This window comes from Etheostoma cragini, chromosome 7 (assembly GCF_013103735.1).
Source record: "Etheostoma cragini isolate CJK2018 chromosome 7, CSU_Ecrag_1.0, whole genome shotgun sequence".
NCBI classification, from domain to species: Eukaryota; Metazoa; Chordata; class Actinopteri; order Perciformes; family Percidae; genus Etheostoma; species Etheostoma cragini.
In genome coordinates, this window is record NC_048413.1 from 16,728,476 (window position 1) to 16,752,753 (window position 24,278).

General features: G+C 42.0%; 1 protein-coding gene across 5 annotated transcripts in view; it reads left to right on the forward strand.

Annotated features, from left to right (window-relative positions):
• Positions 1-24,278, forward strand: part of samd11 (sterile alpha motif domain containing 11) — an 88,947-nt gene that overhangs the window by 24,213 nt on the left and 40,456 nt on the right. For 2 of the 5 annotated variants that reach the window (XM_034877988.1, XM_034877990.1), the window contains exons 1-3: positions 11,947-13,141; positions 14,250-14,341; positions 23,393-23,568. In XM_034877988.1, the coding sequence (XP_034733879.1) occupies positions 12,442-13,141; positions 14,250-14,341; positions 23,393-23,568 (968 nt within the window). In that variant the 5' untranslated portion in view covers positions 11,947-12,441. Of the gene's footprint in view, positions 1-11,946; positions 13,142-13,305; positions 13,407-14,249; positions 14,342-23,392; positions 23,569-24,278 lie in introns of those variants that run through there. The other 3 variants (XM_034877989.1, XM_034877993.1, XM_034877992.1) reach the window with 3 other exon arrangements.

Sequence of the window (24,278 nt, forward strand, 5' to 3'; positions counted from 1 at the left end):
TGCAATGGTCAGACAATAGTTCTTGTCCCATTATAACACCACTTCAAACTTGCGTATATTTTCCCAGACTTTCGCTGATGACGATTTAGCCTCTGGGGACAACAACCAATATTTCAGGGGAACCAATGAAGCCAGCAGGTATCTGGGCCAAGTCTTCCTCTTCTGTGTACCAGTCACTGATTACAGTCTGATTAGCAAGACTGTAAAAAATAAAAATAATAAATAAAGCTTAATTGTTGTCAGAGGTTCAAGGGGTTCCGAGACTGCATTGCTGCTGATGCGTTCCACCTCTTTTCCTCTTCACACAGATTGTTTAACTGCATGCAACCAAAGCCCGCTCAAATGTGATTGGTCAATACTACTCTGACTACAAGCGGAAACCAGAACACTTCCAAAACCAAGATCTTTTTCTGTTCATAGAAATTTATATTTTTGTAACTGATCATATGTCTTTCATAATACCCATCCAATCTGCCAAACCTTGAATTTGGTCTTTTAATTGATTTATCATGTTCTTACTCACACAAAACCTTTTGTTCTCCAACTCTCACACCCACACATTGTAATTCACAAACACATAAAGTTTTAGACAGTGCATACAGACATTTACAGGTGGATTTACACACAGAGAATACACTACACTGAGAGGGAGTGCTGCATTGGGTTTTCTTCAGGAAGTGCGGCTCCTCCAAAGCTCTGGTCAGATGAAAGGCAAAGAGCTGCATCGATCGACCCAGAGCGGGGGTGGGGGGTGATGGAGTGAGTGGTGTGTGTGTGTGTGTGTGTGTGTGTGTTGGTGTGGAGTGGAGGGGGCAGAGCCTGTGGTGTGTCTGCCTGATGCAGGGCTGCCAGCCAGGCGAGGAGCAAAAGGCCAGAGGGGTCCGATGGGCTGAGAGAGGGGGGCAGCGAGTTGTCGCTGTGGCCCCATGGCTCCACCGTAACCCCCTGGCCCCTCAGTGGAGAATTTACAGCACGTACACACACCCAAACATGCATGCATCCACACACAATACCAGCACCAGTCTGCTTTTGTTGATGAGAGCTGTCAGAATGAAACAACATGGCTAAGAGACACACACAAACACATAAAACATTTTTTCATTTATTTATCTTGGGTTACTTTTAGGACTCAGCCTCTTTTGACATTTTTTGATAGAGATTTTTCTAGACCATTTTTTGTTTAAGAATGTAAGTTCTTTTTGTGTTATCTAAACACAAGCAGCTGCCCCAGAACTTGATATAAATTGATCTAAACAAGATTATGAATCTGGCCACATATTTAAGATGCCAGCTTTCAGTACTGGACAGTTGTGTGCAGTGGACACATTTTGTTCAGTACCAAAATGTAATGAGATTGAACACCCAGTCCTAGTTATTTTAAAACAGAATTTTCTTTAGTATATCTTTTCATGAAGTTGATTTTCTGACAGCTGAACAACAATGACACCTTCCATAGCAATACAATATTGAGTTATTGATGAACAGTGTTGGGAGTAGCGAGTTACAAAAGTAACGCAATCACAGTAATGTATTGCTTTTATCTGTAACACAGTAATATAACCCATTGCTAATAATATTTGGGTAACATCATACCCGTTGCAATATCTGTAACACAGTTTAACTCAAAACTAAGAGGTGATTTGTATTTTTAAAAGGGCACCAGAGAATTTCTTTTACATTTTATCAGCGGTGGAAAGTAACTATACCATACTTCAACACAATTGTAAGGTAGCCTTCTTTTAATTGAGGTTTTCCATTTTTTTCCTACTTTATCTCCATTACAATTCAGAGTCAAATATTGTATGTTGGATAGAGACGAGACTTTGTTGAACATGTGCTGAAATTCACAAGCTACCTGCCAAGTCATAGCCTACTTCCGTGGATATTTTAGTGAAACTAACTCAAAAAGTAGTGTAATGCGTTACAATTCAAAAACAGTAATATTGTAAGATAACTAATTACTCTCAAATGACAGTAACTAGTAAATTGCCCAACACCGAATAGCAAAAATCCCTACCCTTTGCATATTCTTACCTTTTAAGCTAAAACCATGAAACTTGTTGACCATTTCTAAGCCCTCAAACAACAGACTTGCATGTAATTTGATGGGATACTACCCTTTTAAACATAAACAATGCTGAATTTAGTAATGAAAATGTGAGTTGGTCTTATACTCTTTTAAGTAAAAAAAAAAAAGCAATGTTCTTCATAAAAATAAGTAACTACTAAAAATTTAGTTTTTTAAAAATAGCTAAGTGAAAATCCGCGGTACTAAGTACCATAGACTGTATATTAATGGACAATGCATCTGGTTCCGCAAAGTGCTGCAATTGAGGAAGTGCTTTGAATCGGCACTCAGTCTGAATTCCAGCAGGGGGCACTACATGCGGATGAAAGAGGTTTCTGTAGAAGTCTATGACAAAGTGACCCACTGGATTTATTACCTCATAAAGATTTTCATAATGAGTTTATGGTCTCAATCACTGGTTTTAAGTCTTCTGCCACACAGAATGATGTTCATCTTTTGAATTATGGTCTCGTTGATTTTAAAATGGACAATAAAGCAGGGGGTATTTTAAGACGTGGCTATGATGTGATTGCCAGCGAAAGTGTGTAACGTAACATAGAGCGTAAGAGCTCCTCCCTCACTCCTCGCTCACTCCTTGCACTCGTCTAAAATTGTCACAATCGCAACCAGGATGACTGTGCCCGTAACGGCAAACTGTGATGACGGATAGCAGATCTCAACAAACCAAGGGGTGATGTCACACATGCGCTGTCCATTGATATACAGTCCATGAGAATATAAATTACATTAAACTGTGAATAGTCACACCTCCTCTAGGCGTTAGGCGGTATCGCAATGGGCACACTATAAGTGACAACCATTTTCTGGATGTGCTGTTTAAATAAATAAGTAACAATTGACAGACCATTATTTTACATCTCAAATCATGTGATGTGAGCAGCTACTGACTCACATTGCAGTCTTGTCCCAATGGTCCGTCTGTGTCTCTCCATTGGAAACAACCCGTGTCAAATAAACCACACTCTTTAGAGGTTAAGGTGTGACCTGTGAATACATAATTTTGTGTTCTGTACTAGAAAAAATTTAGAAATAGACTGTTGTTAGTTGTGCATTGTATAAATTCACCCTCAGTGTCTTATCAAATTCGTTTGAGTCAACACATGCCCATGTGTGGACTTGGGCTAAGCGTGTCCAACCCTCTGTGCTTTGTACCCCCGGGGAGAGATCGGCCAGGGCGGCTCGCTAATTGAAATGTGTTGGCGACTCATCGACGTCTCGGCTCCAGTTTCAGGGCTATTTCGAACCGCAGTGCTGATTGCTGGTTTCACATCACACAGGAAAAAAAAAATCAATAGTAGCCGCCTGAGCTAGGGTTTATTCTTTACAGGCAGACATTATGTATACATGCTTTGCAGAGGAGGATTTGCTACTTATCATTTGTCATTTTGTATTTGCAGATCATCCTGAGATGTAGAATATACAACAAATCTAAATTGCTAAGAGAGACAACGCTTGTGAATAGTTTCAAAAAATATAATGCGGTTTAAATTTCCAGATCCAGAACACTGTTCACAGGGCTGGCCAGGCCAAGTAGTTTCCTCAAAACTTTTCTTGTGTTACTTTTTGCATGTTTTCAAATGAGATAAACACTCTTGACCTCTGGTGAGCACCAAAGGGGCCTCATTATAAAAAAGTGGCTCTTTGTGATTTACAGGGACTTTGCTTGTGCTTTCAGCGCAGCATAATCCAAAGAGCAGAATTTTTTGCCATTTCCCAAAGGCTCCAGTGTGCTTGTAGATTTTTATTTCAGTGTAGAATGGTGGCTACCAACACTTTGTAGCAAGTGATCATTTTGCAGTTCAGTGAACAGAATATGACTAATTTAACACATCTAATTGAAGGAATACTTACTTCCTAAAACAACTAGTTGTGTTAGCTTTTTCTTTTAACACAATGAAGTGATGCTTTGAAATTTCTTTCCAACAGTTTGGTACACACTCTTTCCACTTTGGTTCCCCAATAAATATAATTTAATCTCTCAAACATCATTTAACATTGAATTCTTTACCACTAAGATACTCAATTATACTGATATGCATTTAACTACATAACCCCACAACAATGTCTGTCTTCAAAGTGGTGGTAATATGGCCATTGTTTTGATCTTTTGTTGGATTCCAGAGGCCTAATTTAGGTATTAAATTCTGGTCATATATGGCACTGCCCATATCAATGAGTTCTGTTCTTATTGTATTGTTTGAAATCACTAAGTCGGATCTCTTGAAGGCTAATGTAGCCTACTATCTGGGCTTTGGCTGCTGGTGCTGCTACCCTTCAAACACACAGTGAGCCCTTTGAAAAATGGATTGCGGAAGAGATAAGAAATAATTTATGTTCCTATCACTGCCTCACACAAATATGGTGGGGAATACTGTGCCAATAACTCCCACAAACTCAGAGAGGCACGCTATCTTTTACTGCACAAATTATTAACGGCGCTTGGGAGGAAGGGGAGACGCTGTGCATTTTTTGCTAGATAGACCTGGCTCATTGCTTGTTGAAGCTTTGAGTTCACCAAAGTGCTTTATATTCAAAGACAAGGAATCCTGATGTGAAAACTGAAAAAAACAATCATGTACGATATTTAAATTGTATCACTTTGTCATAATGTGAGTAAAAGTTAAATTTAGATAAAATGACAGGCTGACAAAATTATTACTGCGTGCGTGTGTGTGTGTTCGCTGTCCATGTGCTGTGTGTGTATACAGGGAATAGAAGGAGGAGAGGAGGGAGTCCAAAGGGGAGTGTTGAGGGAGGATACTCGGGGTCGGGTGTCCGCTTGCCTCTGTCGGCAGGCGTTGACAGCTACAGACGCTGGTCTAAAATGAGAATCCTCTTGGGCCGCCTGCCTGCCCATCCAGCAAGAAAATAAATCCCATGTGGAAGAGCCGCTGTGTGGGATCACAGACAGCCGCCTGACCCCCCAGATCCGCCGGGGGAGGCCAAGGGCGCCGGCACGACAGCATAACCCCCCCTCATCCCCCACTCCCAGGGTCTAATGTTACTCCGCCTGCTTGCCAACTCTGAAATTCTGGAGTTAGAGGACTGGGTTGGTCCCACACTAGTTCAATTTTTTGGGGGGAGTCTTTGGACGAGTGTTGGAGCAAAGATTTAGCTTTAGGCCTAGGTTATACCACAAAAATAGCACCAAGGTCTCTGTGATTTCAGGGCCATACACTGTTAGAAATTGTTTGAAACTTAAAACGAAAGGGAAATTTGACTTAAACCTTATTGAAAAAGGGGCTGCTGCTGGTGTTCAGAGACTGCACACTGTGACCATAAAAACACCGCCTAGTGAGCAGTTAGAAACACATACTGAGAATAAAAGGTTTTGAAATATGAAGTGGTGTTTAGCACGACCGCCAGATGGAGGGTATTGAAATGCCAAATTTAGTGCTTTCTCTTGTCAGAAACTCAGTACTCTGATCCACATTTTCCCCCTTCTAATGTATGCTCTTTCGCCATAGCTGCTAACACAGTACATTTATAGCCCAGAGACTGGATCCCCTGAAACATTTTCTGATATTAAATTCCACAAATTCCAACTTAGCAGAGCTAAACTCCTTCCAGGACCCATGAGACATATCAGGACTAGATGAAATGAGAATGAGTCAGCAAGAGGTAGGGGAGCTAATAGCTTTAACGAGTATTAATGACTACAACAGAAGGTTGTCCTGAAGGAAATGTTGGCTAGCTTTTTCTGCTCCGATTTGATCAAATAGCGTAGAAATGGGAAATGTTATAAAGAGCAGAGAAAGATTTAAAAAAAAGTCATCCACTGTAATGTGTAGAGTACTGTAGCAATGTGACGTCTTCATCATAGCCCAGATATTTGGTACATTACGTCTATTTTGCCAATACAAGTCATGCACCCTTAATGTACCTTTATGCAGTGAGGCGGAAGTAGGGTCGTGAAAGTCTGAGTGGTGGATTGGGTTTTTTTTACTTATTTTTTTATAACTAAACTTAACCACAATTTCCCCCTAAACTTAAAAGCTTTAGTGCTTAACCTTTTTTTTAATTTATTTATTAATGAACATCCGTTACACTCAAGCCATTGCCAAATGAGTTGATTGAGCTAATTAAGACTATCAGCTCCACACAACTCTCTCAGTATTTCTCAGCATGGCTATATTCAGAAACTGGTGTTGTCCTGTGACTTTTGTGCGCAGAAAATCTAGTAAAGACAATTACCACTTCTGAAGAGTCTATCATGTTTTGATCCTCTGTGTCCTCCTTGATGACTAGCAACTGCACGGAGGAGGGGTCGAGGTGGCGAACCATCACGGAAGGTTTGTATCGGCAGTTTTGTTGTCGATACTTAGAATTCCTCATGGCGACAGAAACTACACACTATAGCTTTAACTGTTTTAGTTGCCTAACCCTAACACACCTAAACCATAGTTTGTTTGCCATAACCACAAATCATTTTCCCTAATATCAACCACATTGCAGTATTTGCCATGTGCAGATATCAATGTTCTTGATTTGTGGTGAATTTGGTGCTTTGGTGATCTTTTTTGCTCAGGCTTTGAGATTTTCAACCCCGAGATTCTTATTCTAGATGTAAGCTGTTTTCTTTAAAACTGATTAGAAATGGCCCTGTAAAACCTGTTGACAGTCTGCTCATAAGACTGACAGGGACACCAGTTTTGGAAAGAGATATTGAATTTGATATTTCATAACTATTAATCTTTGACTCTAAAACAACAAAGTGATCTGAATCGGCAAAGCGATTTGTGAGGCCAATTTCTAAATTGGAAGAACTGGCTTCTAAAGTAATGATTTCAATTTAATAATCTGAATCACAGAGCAGGTGACCAACTACAGAAAACCTGTTTGGATGTTCTCTAGGCTCGCTCAAAATCTATAAAAGTAGAAGTCGTGGGGTAAATGTTCACCAATTGGTTTCAGTCAGACAAGACATAGGCCTACTTCTTAGGCTTTCTAAAGAAAACCATAGTCTACTCTGCTTTAAATAGTTAATTACTCTCGCTGTGTCTCTGGCGGTGTCTGATGGGGGGGGGAGGACTTCTGTCTTTCCTCCTTTTCTTTTTTCCCAGTAGGGGCAGACCTATATATTTTGCAGCTCATGTCTGAAAGGCTGGCTCCAAGCGCTAGGGGTGGGCTTTCGCTCTCTGATGGTTTTCCAGTGAGTATTTGTCAGGTCAGACTGTGCACCGCCCGGCGGTCTCCGCTCCTCTCCCCGGGTTATTTATTACCTCTCTCCCCCGCCGGCAGCGCTGCGGCTTCGGGGCCGCTGCCAACAACGGCGCAGAGGCGGGGGCCGCGTTAGGGGGGTTCCCGTGGGCCGATGATTAGAAAAGAATGGACATGAAAGGCAGAATGAGGATGGACAGAATTTCAAGCTTATTATTGTACATGGCAAAGTAACCTTCCTCGACATGTGCAGACTGATCTGAGAACCAGGAGTGGACTGTTTTTCAGTGTGAAACTCCAACCTAGTGAAACATTGTATGTCTGAAAGTATAGTTTCACCATTAGTGATGCAATAATTATGGTAGGCCTACTCAATTAATTGATAATAAGAGCAGCAGAAAATGAATTGCCAACAGTTTTGATACTTTACTTAAGTCAAATCAAAGGATTTTGTATCCCAGTAAATCTAATATCTCTTAGGGTTTGGACTGTTGGTCACATTAAATAAGCAATTTGAAGATGGCACCACGGAATTTGACTTGTGATGGGAGATTTTACTTTTTGCTGACAGGCTTATTATTAATTATTAAATTAACAATCACAAAAAATGAATTCAATCACTATAGTTTGTCCATGATAATGTTGATCCATGATACTGCCATACAGACAATTTGCATTATATTGGAAGACAGACATCTACATTATGTAAACCAATCTACATTATTCAGTAGCTGTGGACTGAAAGGGAAAAAGAATTTCAAAGTGGCAAAAAACGGAATTCCTCGTTTTATTATTATTATTATCATCATCATCATCCTCATCATCATCATCATCATCATTATCATCATTATTATTATTATTATTATTATTATTAAAGTCATACAGCAAAACTGGCAAAAAATAAAGAAAGAACAGTGGAGTTAAAAGGTCTTGAGAAATAGAAGAAACATTTCTGTGTGGCATAACATTAGTTGTTATGCCACAACATATTGTAACATAATGTTAATACAATGGAAGGAACCATGATGTCTCTCACTATTGCTGATTTGTCCCACTATCCTAAAAACTTTGAACGGCTGAATTTTGTTTTGTTACTTGATAGATTAGTTTTCTTCCTGTGGATATTCATGAAATCTGCCAATGCTACAAATACAGAAAATGTCAGTTTAAAATCTTGATGGTTATGGTGTTATACCCTAAAAACACTCACCACATGAAGCACAGTTGAAACTACATTCAGTATTAGAAAGAGAAACTAGAGGAGGAGACATCAGTGTATCTGTTGAGAGTCGGTGTATTTGCATTATGAGAAACAGGCTCGCATTTTCCTTGTGAAATCTTAAACCACAAAGTATTGAAGTATATTATAGAAAATATTAAATATAACTTGACTGTCAGTTTCTCTAAATTGTTCTAAAATGGAAATGAAAAATAATTATTGTTTCTTAAATTACATGTTTCTCTTGTGCCATGTGAGAACACCTAGGCAATGTGAGCAGAAGTAACTGGCTAGACATAGCAAGATACGTTTTTAAATGAATATATTTATTTACTGATACTGGTATTTCCTAATTCATTGTAAATTCATTGGGTTAAGAGCAGGATTTTCTGTGGTTAGTTTTTTCTGTCTTTTAAGTTAGACAAGACCCTGCCATACTACTAAAAGAAGCAAGAAGTATGAAAAGGTTGAGGTAGAAAGGTTAAGTAAGATTTCCCCATCACATCAAGCATTTTTATGAAAGAGACACAAGGGCTGATGGAAAAATCTACTCAGTTTACAACGAACCGATTTATAAAGATGTGAAAGTTGAAGTGTCGTCACTGTACAAGTTTGGGGAACCCCTCCATGATGAGCCATCGAGAATGAGTCACGATCAGGGACGGGGAGTGGGTGTAGGAGTGGGCATGGGTGTCCCCTGTATGAATGGTTTCATCAGGGCTCTCCTGATGGTGCAACCTCCAGCGCCAACGCATGCATCAACAAGGTTTCCATCGAGACATTTCGATGTGGTAAAGGCTGGTTTGATAAAGAGAGAATCAAAGAGCTTCTCATCTCAAATGTAGTGTTCCACTTCCTAGAAATGGCTTTTATAAACATACGCCATAAATGTCAGCAGTTCATGATTTATATCACTGCTTGTGTTCATCGCACTCACCTACATGTGGGATGTGACATATTGTTTAGCTGAAAAATGTTGCCTTTTGATTTCATTGTTCATACTGTTTCCTTTAAAGGTAGCTTTTGGGTAATTGATTTTTTTTGTGTAGCTGTGAGTGTAAAACCTGTTTTGGGCTCTTCCTCATGCACACACCCACTAATTCCATTACATTCCCTTCAGACATCACAGCTCCTCAGTTCCAAAAGGAGAAGTGCCAAAGTACGGTCCGTCAGTCTTTGGTGAGGTAGCTGGCATGTGTTTTTGTAAATGTCTGCTGTGTATGTTTGCCCGCCTGGTCCTGGCTGTAGGCTTTATACCAGTTCTGGCCAGGCTGTGGTCTCTGGCCTGCTCGTGCACCGCTTCCGCCTGCGGTGTGGCGTGCCTTCTTCCTGTGTGTCAGAGGCAGTTTGCCTGATTTATAGGCCCCTGACACACTGTGCTTGGACCCCACCTCTGCTGCTGGAATGGCTATTCCATGTGTTGGTAGTAGATCCACCTGGGTGGTTCTCCGCTGATGGGGGTCAGATGTGGTCCTGCTCACAAGCTCCAGAAGCTCAGGGGAACATGCCCTGCAGACTGTGTGGGGAGAAAGTGCTTTTAGAAAATGTGGTTGCAGGCTGAGGTTTTAACTTCAGTGAAAGCAACATGTTTGCAGCAACAGTTGCACATATTGATATGATCTGTTTTTTTTTAATGATTCCATACCTACACATGCTTGCAACCCAATATTTATTAAAATGTAAGTCAAGGAATATTGACAAAGGTTAGGTTTTGATTGGTGCTAGAGTGTAACTTGTTAAACAACCAAAGCACTTTGGTTAAGGTTAAGCTAAATTGTTAGCCAAAGTTAGTTAATTTCTGAAAATAACTTGAGGTGTCAAGAGTCTATGGCACATCTCCTCTGACCCACCAATTTGCCATTTCTTCATTTGTGTAATATCTGAACATACATCACACTCTGATATTGTAGTATTTTGCAATTAGAAACATGAAAAGTTTAACACCTATTGCACTTGGTTATCAACAGGTTTTACAGTGCCTGTCATACTTCAAAAAAATGGGTTTAAAAAATCCCAAATATAACCCCTTTCTTTAAGTTTTGTGTTGTTTAAGAACAGTATGTTTATGTAAAACACTTTAACACAGACAGCTTTGCACACACTGTTGGACAGTGTTGGGCCCTGTTTACACAAGAACGCTTGTGGGTAAAAACGTAAAAAATGTTTGATCATTTAGACGGCGACTGCGTTTTTAGGGCTTAAAATCACAAAAAAGTGAAACCACCCTCCAGAATGGGAATCTTAAAAACACTCCACTATTGCATTCCTGTCTACAAAATGCAAAAGTCTGAAGACAGTGGTGTGGAGAGAGACGAGAAAGATGTTGTTACGGAGTAGGCTACAGAAGGCTCCTGTTATCTAAAAGATTTTTTAAGTAATGGCTAAATATGTAAATGATTTTGACAATGTGGATAAGGTTGTCAAAGTTTGATGACCATATGTAGGCAATTCATTGGAGCCAGAGTAGGCAACAACGTTGTGAATGAAGAGAAAGACAGAGAGCGCAAGAGGCAGCGGGCAGAGGAGGGTCTGCTTCACACTTTCTCTGCCCTCTGCCTCTTGCTCTCAAGCAGCGGCTGAAGGGCTGCGAGGCTTAGGATATTGGTAGTGCTCCCATGGGTGCTTCGCCATGTTTTGGTTTCGTGCTACTAGGGAGAGAAGTAGAAGGAAGGTTGTAGGCAGGCGCGCAAACTTGGTGGTGTTGGGCTACTTAGCCACCTGGCGTGTATACTACATTGAAAATTACACACTTTTTGCATCAAACAGATATCCCCCGCCCAGACGCTCGTCTAAACACAGGATAAAAAGTGATAATGCAACGCCACTTTTGCGCTTTCTCTTCAGATTGTTTCCGTGTAAACATAGCCTTAGGCTTGCTGAACTGACCATAGCAGGTTGGTGGGCAAGGTGGGGCCACTGTAAGTGAAGTATGACAAAAAGGGGGTTGGATGTAGACACACAAGGCAAACACAGTGTGTGGACCTGCGGCTGATGTCATGGGTAGATTTGGTGACCTCTTTGATCCTGACCACCTCTATGTTCAAAGGTGAAGGTCTGGTGTAAGGCTGCTATTGTTAGTGTTTGGCTTTTAAATTATTATAAAAGACCAAGTTATTGTTTTGTTGGAATTGTATACATGTTGAAACTATTTGCCTGTAAGCTGGAAGTCTGGTTTAAGTCTGGTATTAGTGGGATTTATAATAATAATAACAATAATAATATATAAGAAATGTGTTTTCATATTGGGGGGTAAAAATGTATGATCTTTGTAAATTGTAGATATGAAGACACAACTGTAAACCGAGTTTTAAATTCACTTGCATCGGTGGAAATGACAGTTTACTTCCTTATGCTCAATGATGGTTCCTCCATTTTACGCACTGAAGCGCCGTCCCTCGCAGTCCCCCTTCTTCCTGTGGCTCTCGCCGAGCCTCCGCTGTTTAAATGGGCCAAGTTGAGAAGCGGCGGAGAGTGCAAATCTTGTTTGGTCTGGGTCCGTGAACTTCAGCGTGACTTCAACGACATACAAAGGGGTTAAAAAACAACTCTTTCCAAACTTCCAAGTGTAAAATGCTGCGCAAATACTTAGGAACATCAAGCTCGATATGTTTGGCTAGTGGTTCTAAATACATGCCATATGCCACATTGGTTTAAGTAACAGGAAAAATGTTCCATTATCAGTTTTTTTATTAGTCTTCATTCGCTGTGAAATTGTATCTTGGCCACAGTTGGTGAACTCCCCATAGCTGAATCGATTTACGCTGTTTGTTTTTTAAAGCAGTGAGTTGCTCTAAAATGTTTGCCTCTAGTCAGTGGATATACAGCCTATAAAGAAAACTCTTCTAATTTCCCCTGAGGCGAAGAAATAAGAGACACGACGCGTAACTGCGACTGGTAATGATCACCGTAGGTAACATAATGTCCGGGGCTCAGGGCTAACCATGTCAGGTATTAACAGAGCGAGTGTGATTAAATGTGGGAGGTAGGAGCTGCGAGGCTGGCGGAGAGCGCTGCTGTCGCTGCGAGCTGGAAACTATTGAATGGGAATCTATCCGGCAACTTCACCAGACGGCTGTCTCACGGCGACACGGGGGCTCTGCGTAAAACCAAGCGGCGCGTCTCCAAGTCTGGGTCAGCCCAACTCACAGACGGAGAGGACGCTGAAGTTGGATCGGGCGAGCACATTTTTACTTGTTTCCGGCGCTCGGCTCCCACTAACATGCCTGCCATCAAAAAGGAGAGGCTGGATGGAGACGAGATGGCATTGACTGCGTTCAACCAGTCCGAATACCTGGCCCCTTTAAATGCCACTGCTATCCCCGTGGTGACCCCGCATCCGCCGCCCTACGACCACATTTTCGCCCATCACCGCGCGTACTTGGGGCTCCACGACTCGGCGCTGCATCACCAGCACCTCCACCATCACACGGACGACTTAATGCTGGAGAGGTTCTCCTCCATCCCCGACTTTCAGCCCTTCTTCGACAACGGGGAGCCGTGTATCGAGGTGGAGTGCGGGGAAAACAAGGCTTTGCTTTATATCAATAAATTGTGTCAAGGTAGTAAGGGACCCTCAATTAAATACAGGGGCGAGTGGCTTACCCCCAACGAGTTCCAGTTCGTCAGTGGACGAGAGACTGCCAAAGACTGGAAACGGAGTATTAGACACAAAGGTAAGAACAACCTTCACTATCCTTAAGGTTCATTGGTAGAGAAGGACTTCTCGCCGTCAATTAAACAATTTTTAGACGCCGCTTATTCTGGGTACAAACTTGGGTCCCTTGGTTCGGGGCTTAGTTGGAGTGAAAGGGTTACAGTAGCCAGAGCGTAAGGAGACAGATGAGAAAAGGCGCATGTCTTCCACATACCTTACGAGGCTTTGACACACAGTTTGGGCTGCGAACCGGGGCATTCGGAGTTGGCTGCACGGGGACTGAGGTGAAAAGTTAGACATATATAATTCAAAGTGTGACTGTTAAAATATGTTTTCCCTCGTTATGGGATGAATCGTTCCGTTGAGTGCAGCTGCACGTGTGCATGGGTGTTGACACTTTAACGCATCGCATGTTAGGTTTGAGATATACTGTATGTTTTGAAAATTTGCGTTTTGTTTGTACAGTTTGTGGTGAATGTGATGATTTTACAACCAATTGCAGTTTTCAAAAAAAATAAGAATTGTAGCTTGCTTTATCCATGTATGAATTCTGTAGGTGTTTGTTAGATATTTTCCGGTAGTACCGGAGTATTTTCCGGTATTTTATAGGTATACATTTATACCATAGTAGGCTATTTATTCAATAATTTGGGTGGTGTCCACACACAAACACACACACACACACACACACACACACACACACACACACACACACACACAAACACACACACACATACACACACACGGTTACTTAGGCAGAACTGACATGCGTTAAGATGTGTGGTGGCAGGGTGTCGCCCCTAGGTCAAAGATGGTAGCCTAATAGTTTAATACACCGATTCCTACAGACAGATGCCAGTAGGCTGCTGTCTCTGTGGCTCACCACACTTGACCTGTTGGTAGAATTAAACTTTGGGGCAAAAATATACAGAGATGACTCCTTCGATACATATGTGTTGATTGGATGTTTTTTGACAAGATTTGACTTTGAGCCCTGAGATGCTGATGCTGAGGTTGATAATACCTTATCACATGCTGTGTCATGGAGCAGATGATTTCACTGGCTGGGATAAATAGTTGGTCGTATTCACTAAATGTGTTTCTCTTGTTTTGTTTTTCTTGTCCAGGGAAAAGTCTCAAGACTCTTATGTCCAAAGGAATCTTACAGGTGCACCCTCCAATCTGTGATTGTCCTGGTTGTCGAATTTCTTCTCCAGTGGTAAGAATAATTCATTTTCTGTCAATGTTTTAGCTTTGTTTTTGCTCAGCTAAAGTGATGACAAATGCAATGTATTTGCTTAGCTGTGAGTGTCTAGTGACTAGGTCTACTAATATTTCATTGCCATATTTGTGTTGTCACCCAGCTTTACACATGTGAAATAGTGGGTGAGTGTTTATTGGAGCATTGTCTTTTTCTGTAACCTTGATAGTGAAGACCCTACAGGCACACATGTCAACTTTGATGGTAATTTTTCTCAGCATGAATATCCAATCCACTTTCCGCCTTTCACTGATGCAGGGTATCAAAGTGTCTTTTATTCAGAGGCATTGAGCTGCCTAGTGTGGCGGTTTGACGTTAGGTGTTGTTGGTCGGGATCTTCCGTCCCATTAAATCAGTTTCCTCACCTGGCTGCTAAACTTTTGTTTGCCTAGTGCTTCCCTCAGGGCTCTGCCATGGCTACGAGGCCAAACCTTGAGGCCTCGCAGGTGTGTCATGATTACAGCATTACTACTACTGTGTGTGTATGTGTGTGTGTGTGTGTGTGTTTGTGAGTGTGTGTGTGTCAGCTTTGAGTATGCACACTGCCGGCTCATCGTCGCCAAATCTGTTCACACAGGTGCAGTGGGTTGTGAGTGTGTATGTATCTTTGCGTGTTTGTGTGTGTGTTTTTATCACCACGGTGCGCATCTGTCGTCGCTTCCAAGCACTAATCTTGAGGGAAGGGTGTAAGAGGCTTAGCGAGCTACTGAGCGTGGCTACTGCTGATTATTGTGTGCGAGGCACGCAAGGCAAAGGCGGTTTAGATAAGCCAGAGGTGTTTGAGTGATACAGGTGAACTGGTGACATTTTTCTCAGCCAAGAATAAAGACCTGTACCCTAGCACTAGGGTTCAGCCTAACAAATCACCTGAGGGAGGTAGGGGGCAGGGAAGACAGATATGCTGGAAATGTTCATGTCTTATTTTTTTTCTTATTTGAGAATCTAACCGTGTTTGCGTATGTTTAGGCTCATTGCAGATATCCGAGTGATTGGCTTTTGGCTTACTATGGCTTGTACGGTTCCACTTAAATTACAGCTGTGACAGAGTCAAACTTTGTCTTTGACGTAAGCAGGGTTATGAAAGCTTTAGGTTGTTGTAGTGTTCTCTCCCTCCCCTGTCTGGTGGTGAAGCATGAAGTCTAAATCACCAAGTGAATACCACTGTGACGCTTTCACACACACACACACACACACACACACACACACACACACACACAGAGGATAAGGATGTTGGCGGTGAGGGTTAGGTAGTGGAGGGAGGGCACGGGGACTTGTATGGCCTGTACTGGCGTCTCCCTCTCTCCCCACTGACTCCCCCTCAGGGCATGGCAGCCAGCACTCCCTCACTGATGAGCTCTTATGCACACACACACACACACACACACACACACACACACACACACACGCACACACACACACACACACACACTCACACACACACTATATGCCTGCCTACTGACACAAATTACCTCATGCAGTCATTTATTTTGTAAGGTTGACAGCTGAACTTTGAGTGATCTTGTTTTGCTATAGGCATTAGGCAAGCGATCATAAAATAGTGCAGCAGCTGGTGGTAAGACACTTTTCACCTGCATGCTCGGAACTTGTGGAAGTTAATTTGCAGTGCTGGCCCTGGCACAAGCTGTTTATAACGACACAACACACAAACTGAACTGTTGTTATACTCAAAAGTATAACATTTAAATGTATTGATAATGTTGTTTATCCACACTCTGATATGCTATTGATAACTAGCTGTAAAGGTGTGTCAGCTTTCTATTAATCCTGTTATTTTGTGATTATCAGGTACTTTAATGACTTCTCAGTTTTAAATTGTTATAATCGGTGTCCCTTGAAGTTGTTAGATGCTATATGCTCAAAACTGTGAATGCATAATGAAGACTATTCTCGGCCCTTGCATGTTTGTGTTTTTGTCTGTATATTCTACTTTGCTACTTTGTAGCTGTGACTCTATGCGTGCATGCCTGTGATTACAAATACGTCCACGATGACTGGGGGACTTGCCTGCTTGCTGTGTGTGCATGTGTGTGTTTGTGCGTGTGTGTGTCTCTTCCCGGGAGAGCTGGGCTTCCTCTGCTCTGTTATTTCAGCGGAACTGGCGGAGGCCAGGAGGAAATTACACTCCTCTCCTCCGGCTCGTAAAGACCTCCTCCAATCAAGGGCTCCTCTTGCAAAGAGAAATTAAACACACAAGCAGGCACGCACACATCTACGCACAAACACAGACATAGACAATTTTGGCAATAACTTATAGTCTATCTCATTATATTTTCATAATGCCACTTCCAATAGCGGTAATGAGGAAAAGATAATTGTAAAAATGGGCACCATATTGAGTGGAATAGCAGAAGTTAGCTGTTATGTGATGTGGAGTTGTCTTCGTAGATCAACTACTAACTGTACACTGCTTTTGTTTAATGTGTTGTGTGTTTGTGCTTGCATGTGTGTTGCCGAGGCTATGTTGCCATGGTAACACCGGAATTAGTCATTGGCCCAAAAGTGTGCACAACTGTGGTTGTGTTGAGTGTATTTCTGCACTTTTGTGTGCTTCTCTTTCTGAGTATTGGACAAATTAGTTAAGTGAGACTCTAATGATCTTTGTATTGTGGGTCTTAATCTCTTTTATAGAGATCAATACAAATTAGAATGTGTGTCACACACATAGACATACTGAATACAGTATAGAAACACACATTCAAAAACTCTTTGGTGCCTCTTGTTCTCTTCCCCTCTATAAATTATTCAGTTAAATAAACTGTTTAATTTAGCAAATTAGCATTAGCTTCTACTAGTTTGCATTTCAGCAAGATGCCAGGGATTGATAGAGAGCTTATTGTGTGTGTGTTTGCATGTGCGTGTGTACATGCTCTGTGCACGCTTCTTAAAATATTGCTCACTATAGGACTGGATGTATGTGTGTGAGGGTGCAGACCCTTTTAACAGGCAGCTAAAATAAGTTGGAGCATCTGTCTATCAGCCAAATGCAGTTTATCACAACAAAGCCAACAACCGCGATATTGCTTAAAACCCCCCTCCCAACATCTCTGTGTGCATGTGTGCGTCTGTGCGTGCGTTTGTGTGTGTGTGTGTGTGTGTGTGTGTGTGTGTGTGTGTGCATGCGCAAATGTGTGTTTGTGTTTGTCATTCGCTATGTGACTTCCTATGATAGTTGCAGGCTCGCTCTGTCACATCAGGCCTTTGCAGACAGTAATGTCCTGTCATAGTTTTACTTTCATACATCCATCCGTACACTCAAACAGCACATATTGTATATAAACACAGTTTTACTAGGTAGTAAGTAACTTGTATCAGTGTTATACAGTTAGTTATATGTATTGTTTTGTTGTATGTAACAGTTTTTGATTAGAATTAGTTTGTCAGCGCTGTAGGTGTAAGAAAGTAGTTAAATTCTGAATTTGTTAATTATCATAATCTACATAATACCTTTCCATTTTTGAAACAAAACTGATTCAAATTACCTATACCTTTATTTTTTAAATGAATTGTAGCTGTGTGTTCTGTATTTAATGAAACCATTTAAAGTGTGTTGATTTTGATTGTTAAGATTCAATTTGACTTGAAAACATCAGTTGAATATACCAACCACAACTTCATGACTGTTTCCTCTGTGTTTGTCTGGGGAGAGAAAGGCCCGGTCGTTACCTGTCCACAAAGCTCCCCTGCGGCGGCCTCGGTGGGTCTATCCAAACACACAGAGGGAGAGAAAAAGGGAGTTGGAAGGAGAGAAAGAAACAAGAGGGAAAGGGTAGAGCGAGAGGCGCGCTGGCACGCTTGACTGCACCTTCACTGACCTCACTGCGCCGCCCCAGCAGCAGCGCCATCCCCCCCCCCCCTCTCCTCTCCGCCGCCTCTCACCCTCTGTGCACCCCTCCCCCCGCTGCTCACCCATCCCTCCCCTCTTGCCCTGTGCCGCTTCATTGGGCTGCAACTGCCCGCTCGGCTCAGCGTGTGGGGGCCGAGGGTGCAGGGGAGCATGAGTGTGTGTGTGGGGGTGGAGACGGGGGACTTGGTCGCATGCCTGTCCGCTCTACAGTGCTTTCTCACTTTTTTCTCTTTTTCTCACACGGCCTTGAACAACCAAGTGTTGCTTGAAGTCTGTACGTAAACCACACACACACACACGCACGCACGCACGCACGCACGCACACTCAATTTTATTTTACCAAGTACAAAGTACATTTGCACTTATAAAGAGTGTTACTCTAAGTTTGGTGCTTGATCTCTTGGCAAATTTAGAGTTTCGTTTCTGATGTCATGCATGTTCTTTGTACAATATTTATTGAATAATGCACATAATGAAGCATGTGGAGCCTGTCAGGTAGTATTTTAACATCAGAACAGAATCTTAACTTTCAAAAAAACATTTACCATTAGCTCTAAATGACATCCTCTAATCAAAATATTTCCAAAACTTCAAAATAAAATGACTAAAAAAATATAAAGCCAAGACCTGTAGGTTTTTTTGTGAGTAATATATCTTTAATGTACCCATCTTCATGGTGGGGTGTATGTTAGCATGTACTGTGGTTGGAGATACTCACCTATGCAAAATGACATATAAGATTCATCGAGTTTCAAAATTGTAATTTGAGTGATATTTTTTAATTGCACACCAAGAACAACAATACAAAAGCCTGTCACAAATGTTTAACTAGTATTCACAGTATTTTTTTATGCATGTGCACTCTGCTATTGCAGATATGACATTATTATTAGTAGGTTATGCTTAAAAAGTAAGTTGTCCTATTACATATAAACTTGTACGTGTGGTTTTTCAAAATAATAACCACCAGTACTAGTGTGTTTGTGTGCTTTTGGCAAGTGTAGGTTTTTGGTGGAAGAATGTGTTATCATGTTATAATAATATATGGCTTGTCAGTTTTTCTGTGGCCTGCACAGCAGAGTGTGCATTTATTACTTTCAGTATTTTGATTGTGAACATGCATCAGAAAGGTCATAGAGTGCAGCAGATGCAAATGGGTGTTTCTAAAAACAAACATGTCATGGCTAGAAAAAGAAAACACCAACATTTTTTTGGGGATGACAGCAAAACAGCTTTCATGTCATAACTAACACAAAGTAAATGAGTTTTTATTAAGATGCGCTGTGAATTAATCAAAGCAAAAACGCAAAAATGCACACCAACTCAGTCTCTTTGTTTTCTTCTTGTTTGGTGGCACTAATAATAAGAGATTTTTCTACTGGCGACTTCAAATCCTTAGACCTTATTCTGCCTATCAAACACATCATATGATGATTTATTATTGGGTTACTGGAAAAATCGGGTTACTGGAATCATGTAAACACTTTAATCAACCTATACTTTAATCTGATTATTCACAGTAATCAGGTTTGCATACTGAGCCATCTCAATTTGACGAAACCTGACAATCATTGTAGCTAATCACCTTTCATGGTTGCATCTGTGGAAATGTCAAGACAGGTGAGTCGGAGATAAGGAGGTGAGACGAAACAAAGTAAGAATTTTTATTTCATGAAGAACTGGATCTCAGGCTCACACAAACATACAGCAGGCCGTTTTTGTTTGCCTTGTTTCAGAGCTCTTATGTGAGCATGGTAATGACCGCTTCATCCCCTCCTCCCCTCCTCCTCGTGCTCATTTCTTCCTCTCTCCTTCTCTGTCGTCTCCTCATTCCCCCTCCCTCTTCCCCCTAGTGCTCGCGCCAAATCGGCCCGCCATCCCGCCTACACACACACACACACACACACACACACACACGCTGCGAGGTAACGGCAGACAGGCGCGTGACTCATTAGGCATTCGTCCCCCAGGGAGATCGCTGGGGGGGCGCGTGCGAGGGAGAGAGAGCGCCGCAGCTGCAGGAATGTCACGGGCGGCTACCGCTGTGTGTGTGTGTGTGTGTGCGCGCGTGCCTGTGTGTGTGTGCGTGTGTATGTATGTGTGGGTGTGTTTGCTAATGCTGGTTGGAGCCAACGGCAGGGCACTGCACCTTTCAGGAAATAACGCATGGAGAAAGAAAGAAAACAGTTATTATTCTCTTTTTCCACAAAGAACTCATTTAAAAATTGAAAATAAACTTGTTGTTGTTGAAACTGAAATAAATTTAGTGAGAACACAGTAGATTGCCACGTAATGTTGGCTTGAATTTAAAGATTTTGCCGGCCAACTTGTAGCTGCGATATTAGCCTGCATTGTGTTTCAATACAAAACCATTTAGCTTTAGGTTTAAACCAAACCCTTGCTATACATATATGAAATCAGGATGCCATCAAAATGAGTTACTGACACTTATATGGCTGTGCCAGTGTCATTTAATGTGGTGGACTGTTTTTTTCTAGTTTGTTCTATTTGTCTGTCTAGATTGTGTAGTAAGTTGATCAATGTGTTCCTATGCCTGTGCATTTGTATGTATCTGAATCTTTTTTTGCCTGTAAATGTGAAGCCCAGATATATTTCTTGGCTGCCTGACTGACAGAAAGCGTGGGAGGTGATATTCATAGAGGTGCCTTTAGTGGGACTTTTATGAGAGACTTTTTTCCATGGCTGAAAAGAGGTTGACCACACACAGTAAGGTTGCCTCAGATATGTGCACACGTGCATGTATGTGCGTGCATGCATGTGCATGTACGTGCCTAGGCGTTCAGGCGCCCTTCCTTTGAGCGTTCCTACGTTGGCTGCCAGGGGTGTGCTTTGCTTTGTGTTTTGTTTCGGAGAGCCCTCCCCCGTGCTGCGGAAGTGTTGCCGGAAGCAGTGGGAGCTCACCCCCAGTTCTGCGTCAGTGCCACTAAAGAAAGAATTGGGGCTTTCCGGGAGTAGAGAAGAGGGAGGGGGGCTGTCAGCCTGGGTATGTCACGGCCATGTGGGTGGTTGTCTACATGCTCACACACACTCACACAGCCTCAGACACGACTGGTCTTAGACAAACTATTCTTGTATACACTATTTTGCTGGCATGCTCCAAGTGAAATCCCCTGCTTTGGAGGGGAATTCTAAGGAACAGGTGTGTGTGTCTGTGTGTGTCAGACTGCATGCGTTTGTGTGTGTACTGTAGGTGATTAGGGAAGTGCGCACGTGCAATTTTGGTGTGTTTTCCCTGTTGATGTGGAGGTGGAGAGTTATTATTTAACACGTGTGTGTCTGACGGATGTACGTGTGGTTGCATCCATGGAAAACTGTTGTTCTGACGTGTTGTTGTGCTCCTGTTCGCCCCGCTAACCTCTAATGCACCCTGATGGAGCTTCAGCACTAACTTCCTACAGTGAGGCCTTGTGTGGAAGTAGCAGAAGTATCAGAAACTGAGCCACTGTCCTCAAACGCTGGTGCAGAACTTGTAGAAAGCTCCAACAGGAAAGAATAAAGGAAGAAAAACCTCTTTTCTGGCAGGGCATGATAAAAAAGAGAAAGGAGAGAAATGTGCAGAACTCTGGCCTGCTCATCCTGGGGGATGTTTTCATCTTTCTCTGTCTTCCACCCCCCCAACTCTTTTTAATGTCTGCCATTTGAGAGACTCCAGAGGGGCTGCACCTGTTTGCCTCTTGGCTAGAATCCCCCAAATCCCTCCTCCTGCCCCCGCCTGCCACTCATGCTGCCGCACATCCTAAGATGGAGCGAGGGAAGGAGAGAGTGGGGAGGAGTGGTGGAGAGTGTGGTTGCGTGTAGTGGAAGGGATAGCTGGAGGGCTTAAAGGCGTCCGGGAGTAAGAGCAGAGATCTAGGCACAGACAGAAAAAGAGAGGGGAATATAGTTTCAAATCCAAGTCCACTCCACACCGAACAGATTACTTCTGTGGAGCTTTCTCTCTCTCATGTTTGGACTCACCATATTCTCTTTCATTTCTGTATTTTTTCTCTCACCTTTTTTCTTCTCTCTTCTGCACAAACCCACAACTGCTCTCCCTCTCTTCCCCATTAACTTTCAACTCGGCCTATCCTTATCTTGCTTTTCTCCAATTTCTTCCCCTGGTTCAATCTCTCCATCTCCAATCTTTACTCCTCTACACCTCTCTTCCTTCTTTCTCCCCCTCCTTCCTTCTCTCTGTGATAGGACCATGTTAATGTGCAGTGACCTCTTCAGGTCACATTAAAGGTCGCCCAACTTCACTTCCTAACGCCCCTCTGGCTGTTCTCTCCTCTTTATCCCTTCTTTTCTCTGCTTACTCCTGGCAACTGTGGAGCAAAATAAACACTCAGTTCATCAACCAACTTCTCTCCCAATCCTTTGGGAGTAGAAAAGTATGGCAATGTGACTTCTGTGTTTGGTTTTGGTTAAAGGAACAACTTGTTTCAAAAAGAAGCTACTCTTTTTTCCGTTTATCTGAGTATTGGAGGATTTTTTTCAGTTTTACTACATCATTTATTCACTCAGAATACACATAACTGTATGATGGCTAACTGGAGGCTTTATGTTACAGATTATGTTGTTTTGATTTCAGTGTGTTGCTCATGGACACTCACCGTTTTTTGCTGGAAGCTTGTAAATTTTAGGTTCTGATGAAGATATTTTATAACTATATTTTGTGTTAAATGAATTAATGCTTTGGAACCAAAACTCTGATGTATTTACACGTGTGTCCGATGATCAAGTACCTCTTTAGTGAGACCGCCCGTCATGTTACAAATGTCTTTGAACTGATTTAAAACTGGATGTTATTTAACACTACTACCGGTAATTATTTGAAGTAGATGTTGTTACAACAGGCTCACTTCCTACTGGACCCTAAGGTGTCCTTGGCCAAGCCCCCTCACTCTGACATTTCTCCATTTGTGCATGTCCTGAGGATGTTTGCATGAGTGTATTTCAGGCCTGTGTGTAATGTCTAACAACAGAATGAAGTCTTTTTGCAAAGAGAACTCAACGTACTGCAATTTACAAAACGGACCAAATGAAAAAACGAAAATATGCTTCAGATAGATTAAGCATAAGCAAAGCTATAAATGAATACTATTGCTAAAGTGTCTCTTTTTTATTTGTGCCTTGTTGTGCAGAACCGAGGCCGCTTGGCTGAGAAACGCACCATCCCCCTTCCCCCTAACCGGGTGCCCAAGAAGGAGCTGGCCTCCATCTTCAGCAGTGACGACAGTGAAGGCAGCGAGCGAGCCAGTGGGGATCATGCCCACATCAAACAGGAGGATGAGTTGCATTACAGTATCATGAGAAAAAGGTGAGGCCCCTTTGACGTTTATGGCCATGGCTTCACTATAGCATGTTTTGATCTTTGGGTCCCATGTCATTCTTATAGCAGTTAACATAAAACATTTTTTAGAGGCAGCACGGTGGCTCACTGGTTAGCACATCTGCCTCACAGCAAGAAGGTTCTGAGTTTGACGCCAGGTTGTTCAGGGCCTTTTTGTGTGGAGTTTTTGTTTTTGCTTGGGTTTCCTCCAGGTTCTCAGGTTTCTTCCCACTAAAAAAACATGCATGCTAAGTAACTAGGACTACAGTTGAAAATTAGCCCGTGCATTGGTTAACATTCGTTGTCCTAATCAAATAAATTCTACTATACCAGACTTTTTAGACCTGTTTTACTTCTTATATTTCTCTTTCCTGTTTGGTAGACATTGACACATTGTCATAAATTCCATAGGCTATTATCGTACCATATGTAAAAAAGCAAAGAAATATAAGCAAAGAAAATGTAATACTGGCCTCTTAGGTTTCATGTTTGTTAGAAGTGATTAATAATAAAAAGTCCTTCTATTTTGTCAAATCCGGGCTAATTGCAGAAGGATGCAACATTTGTTCAAATGACACCTCATATGTGTGTGTATTATTTCCATCAAAAGTGATTTTAGGATAATTTTGAGGTGTTAAAAGCTCATTTTGAGATGAACAGAACTGTGTTTTAAAAATAAACCTACAGCTTTTGCCTTG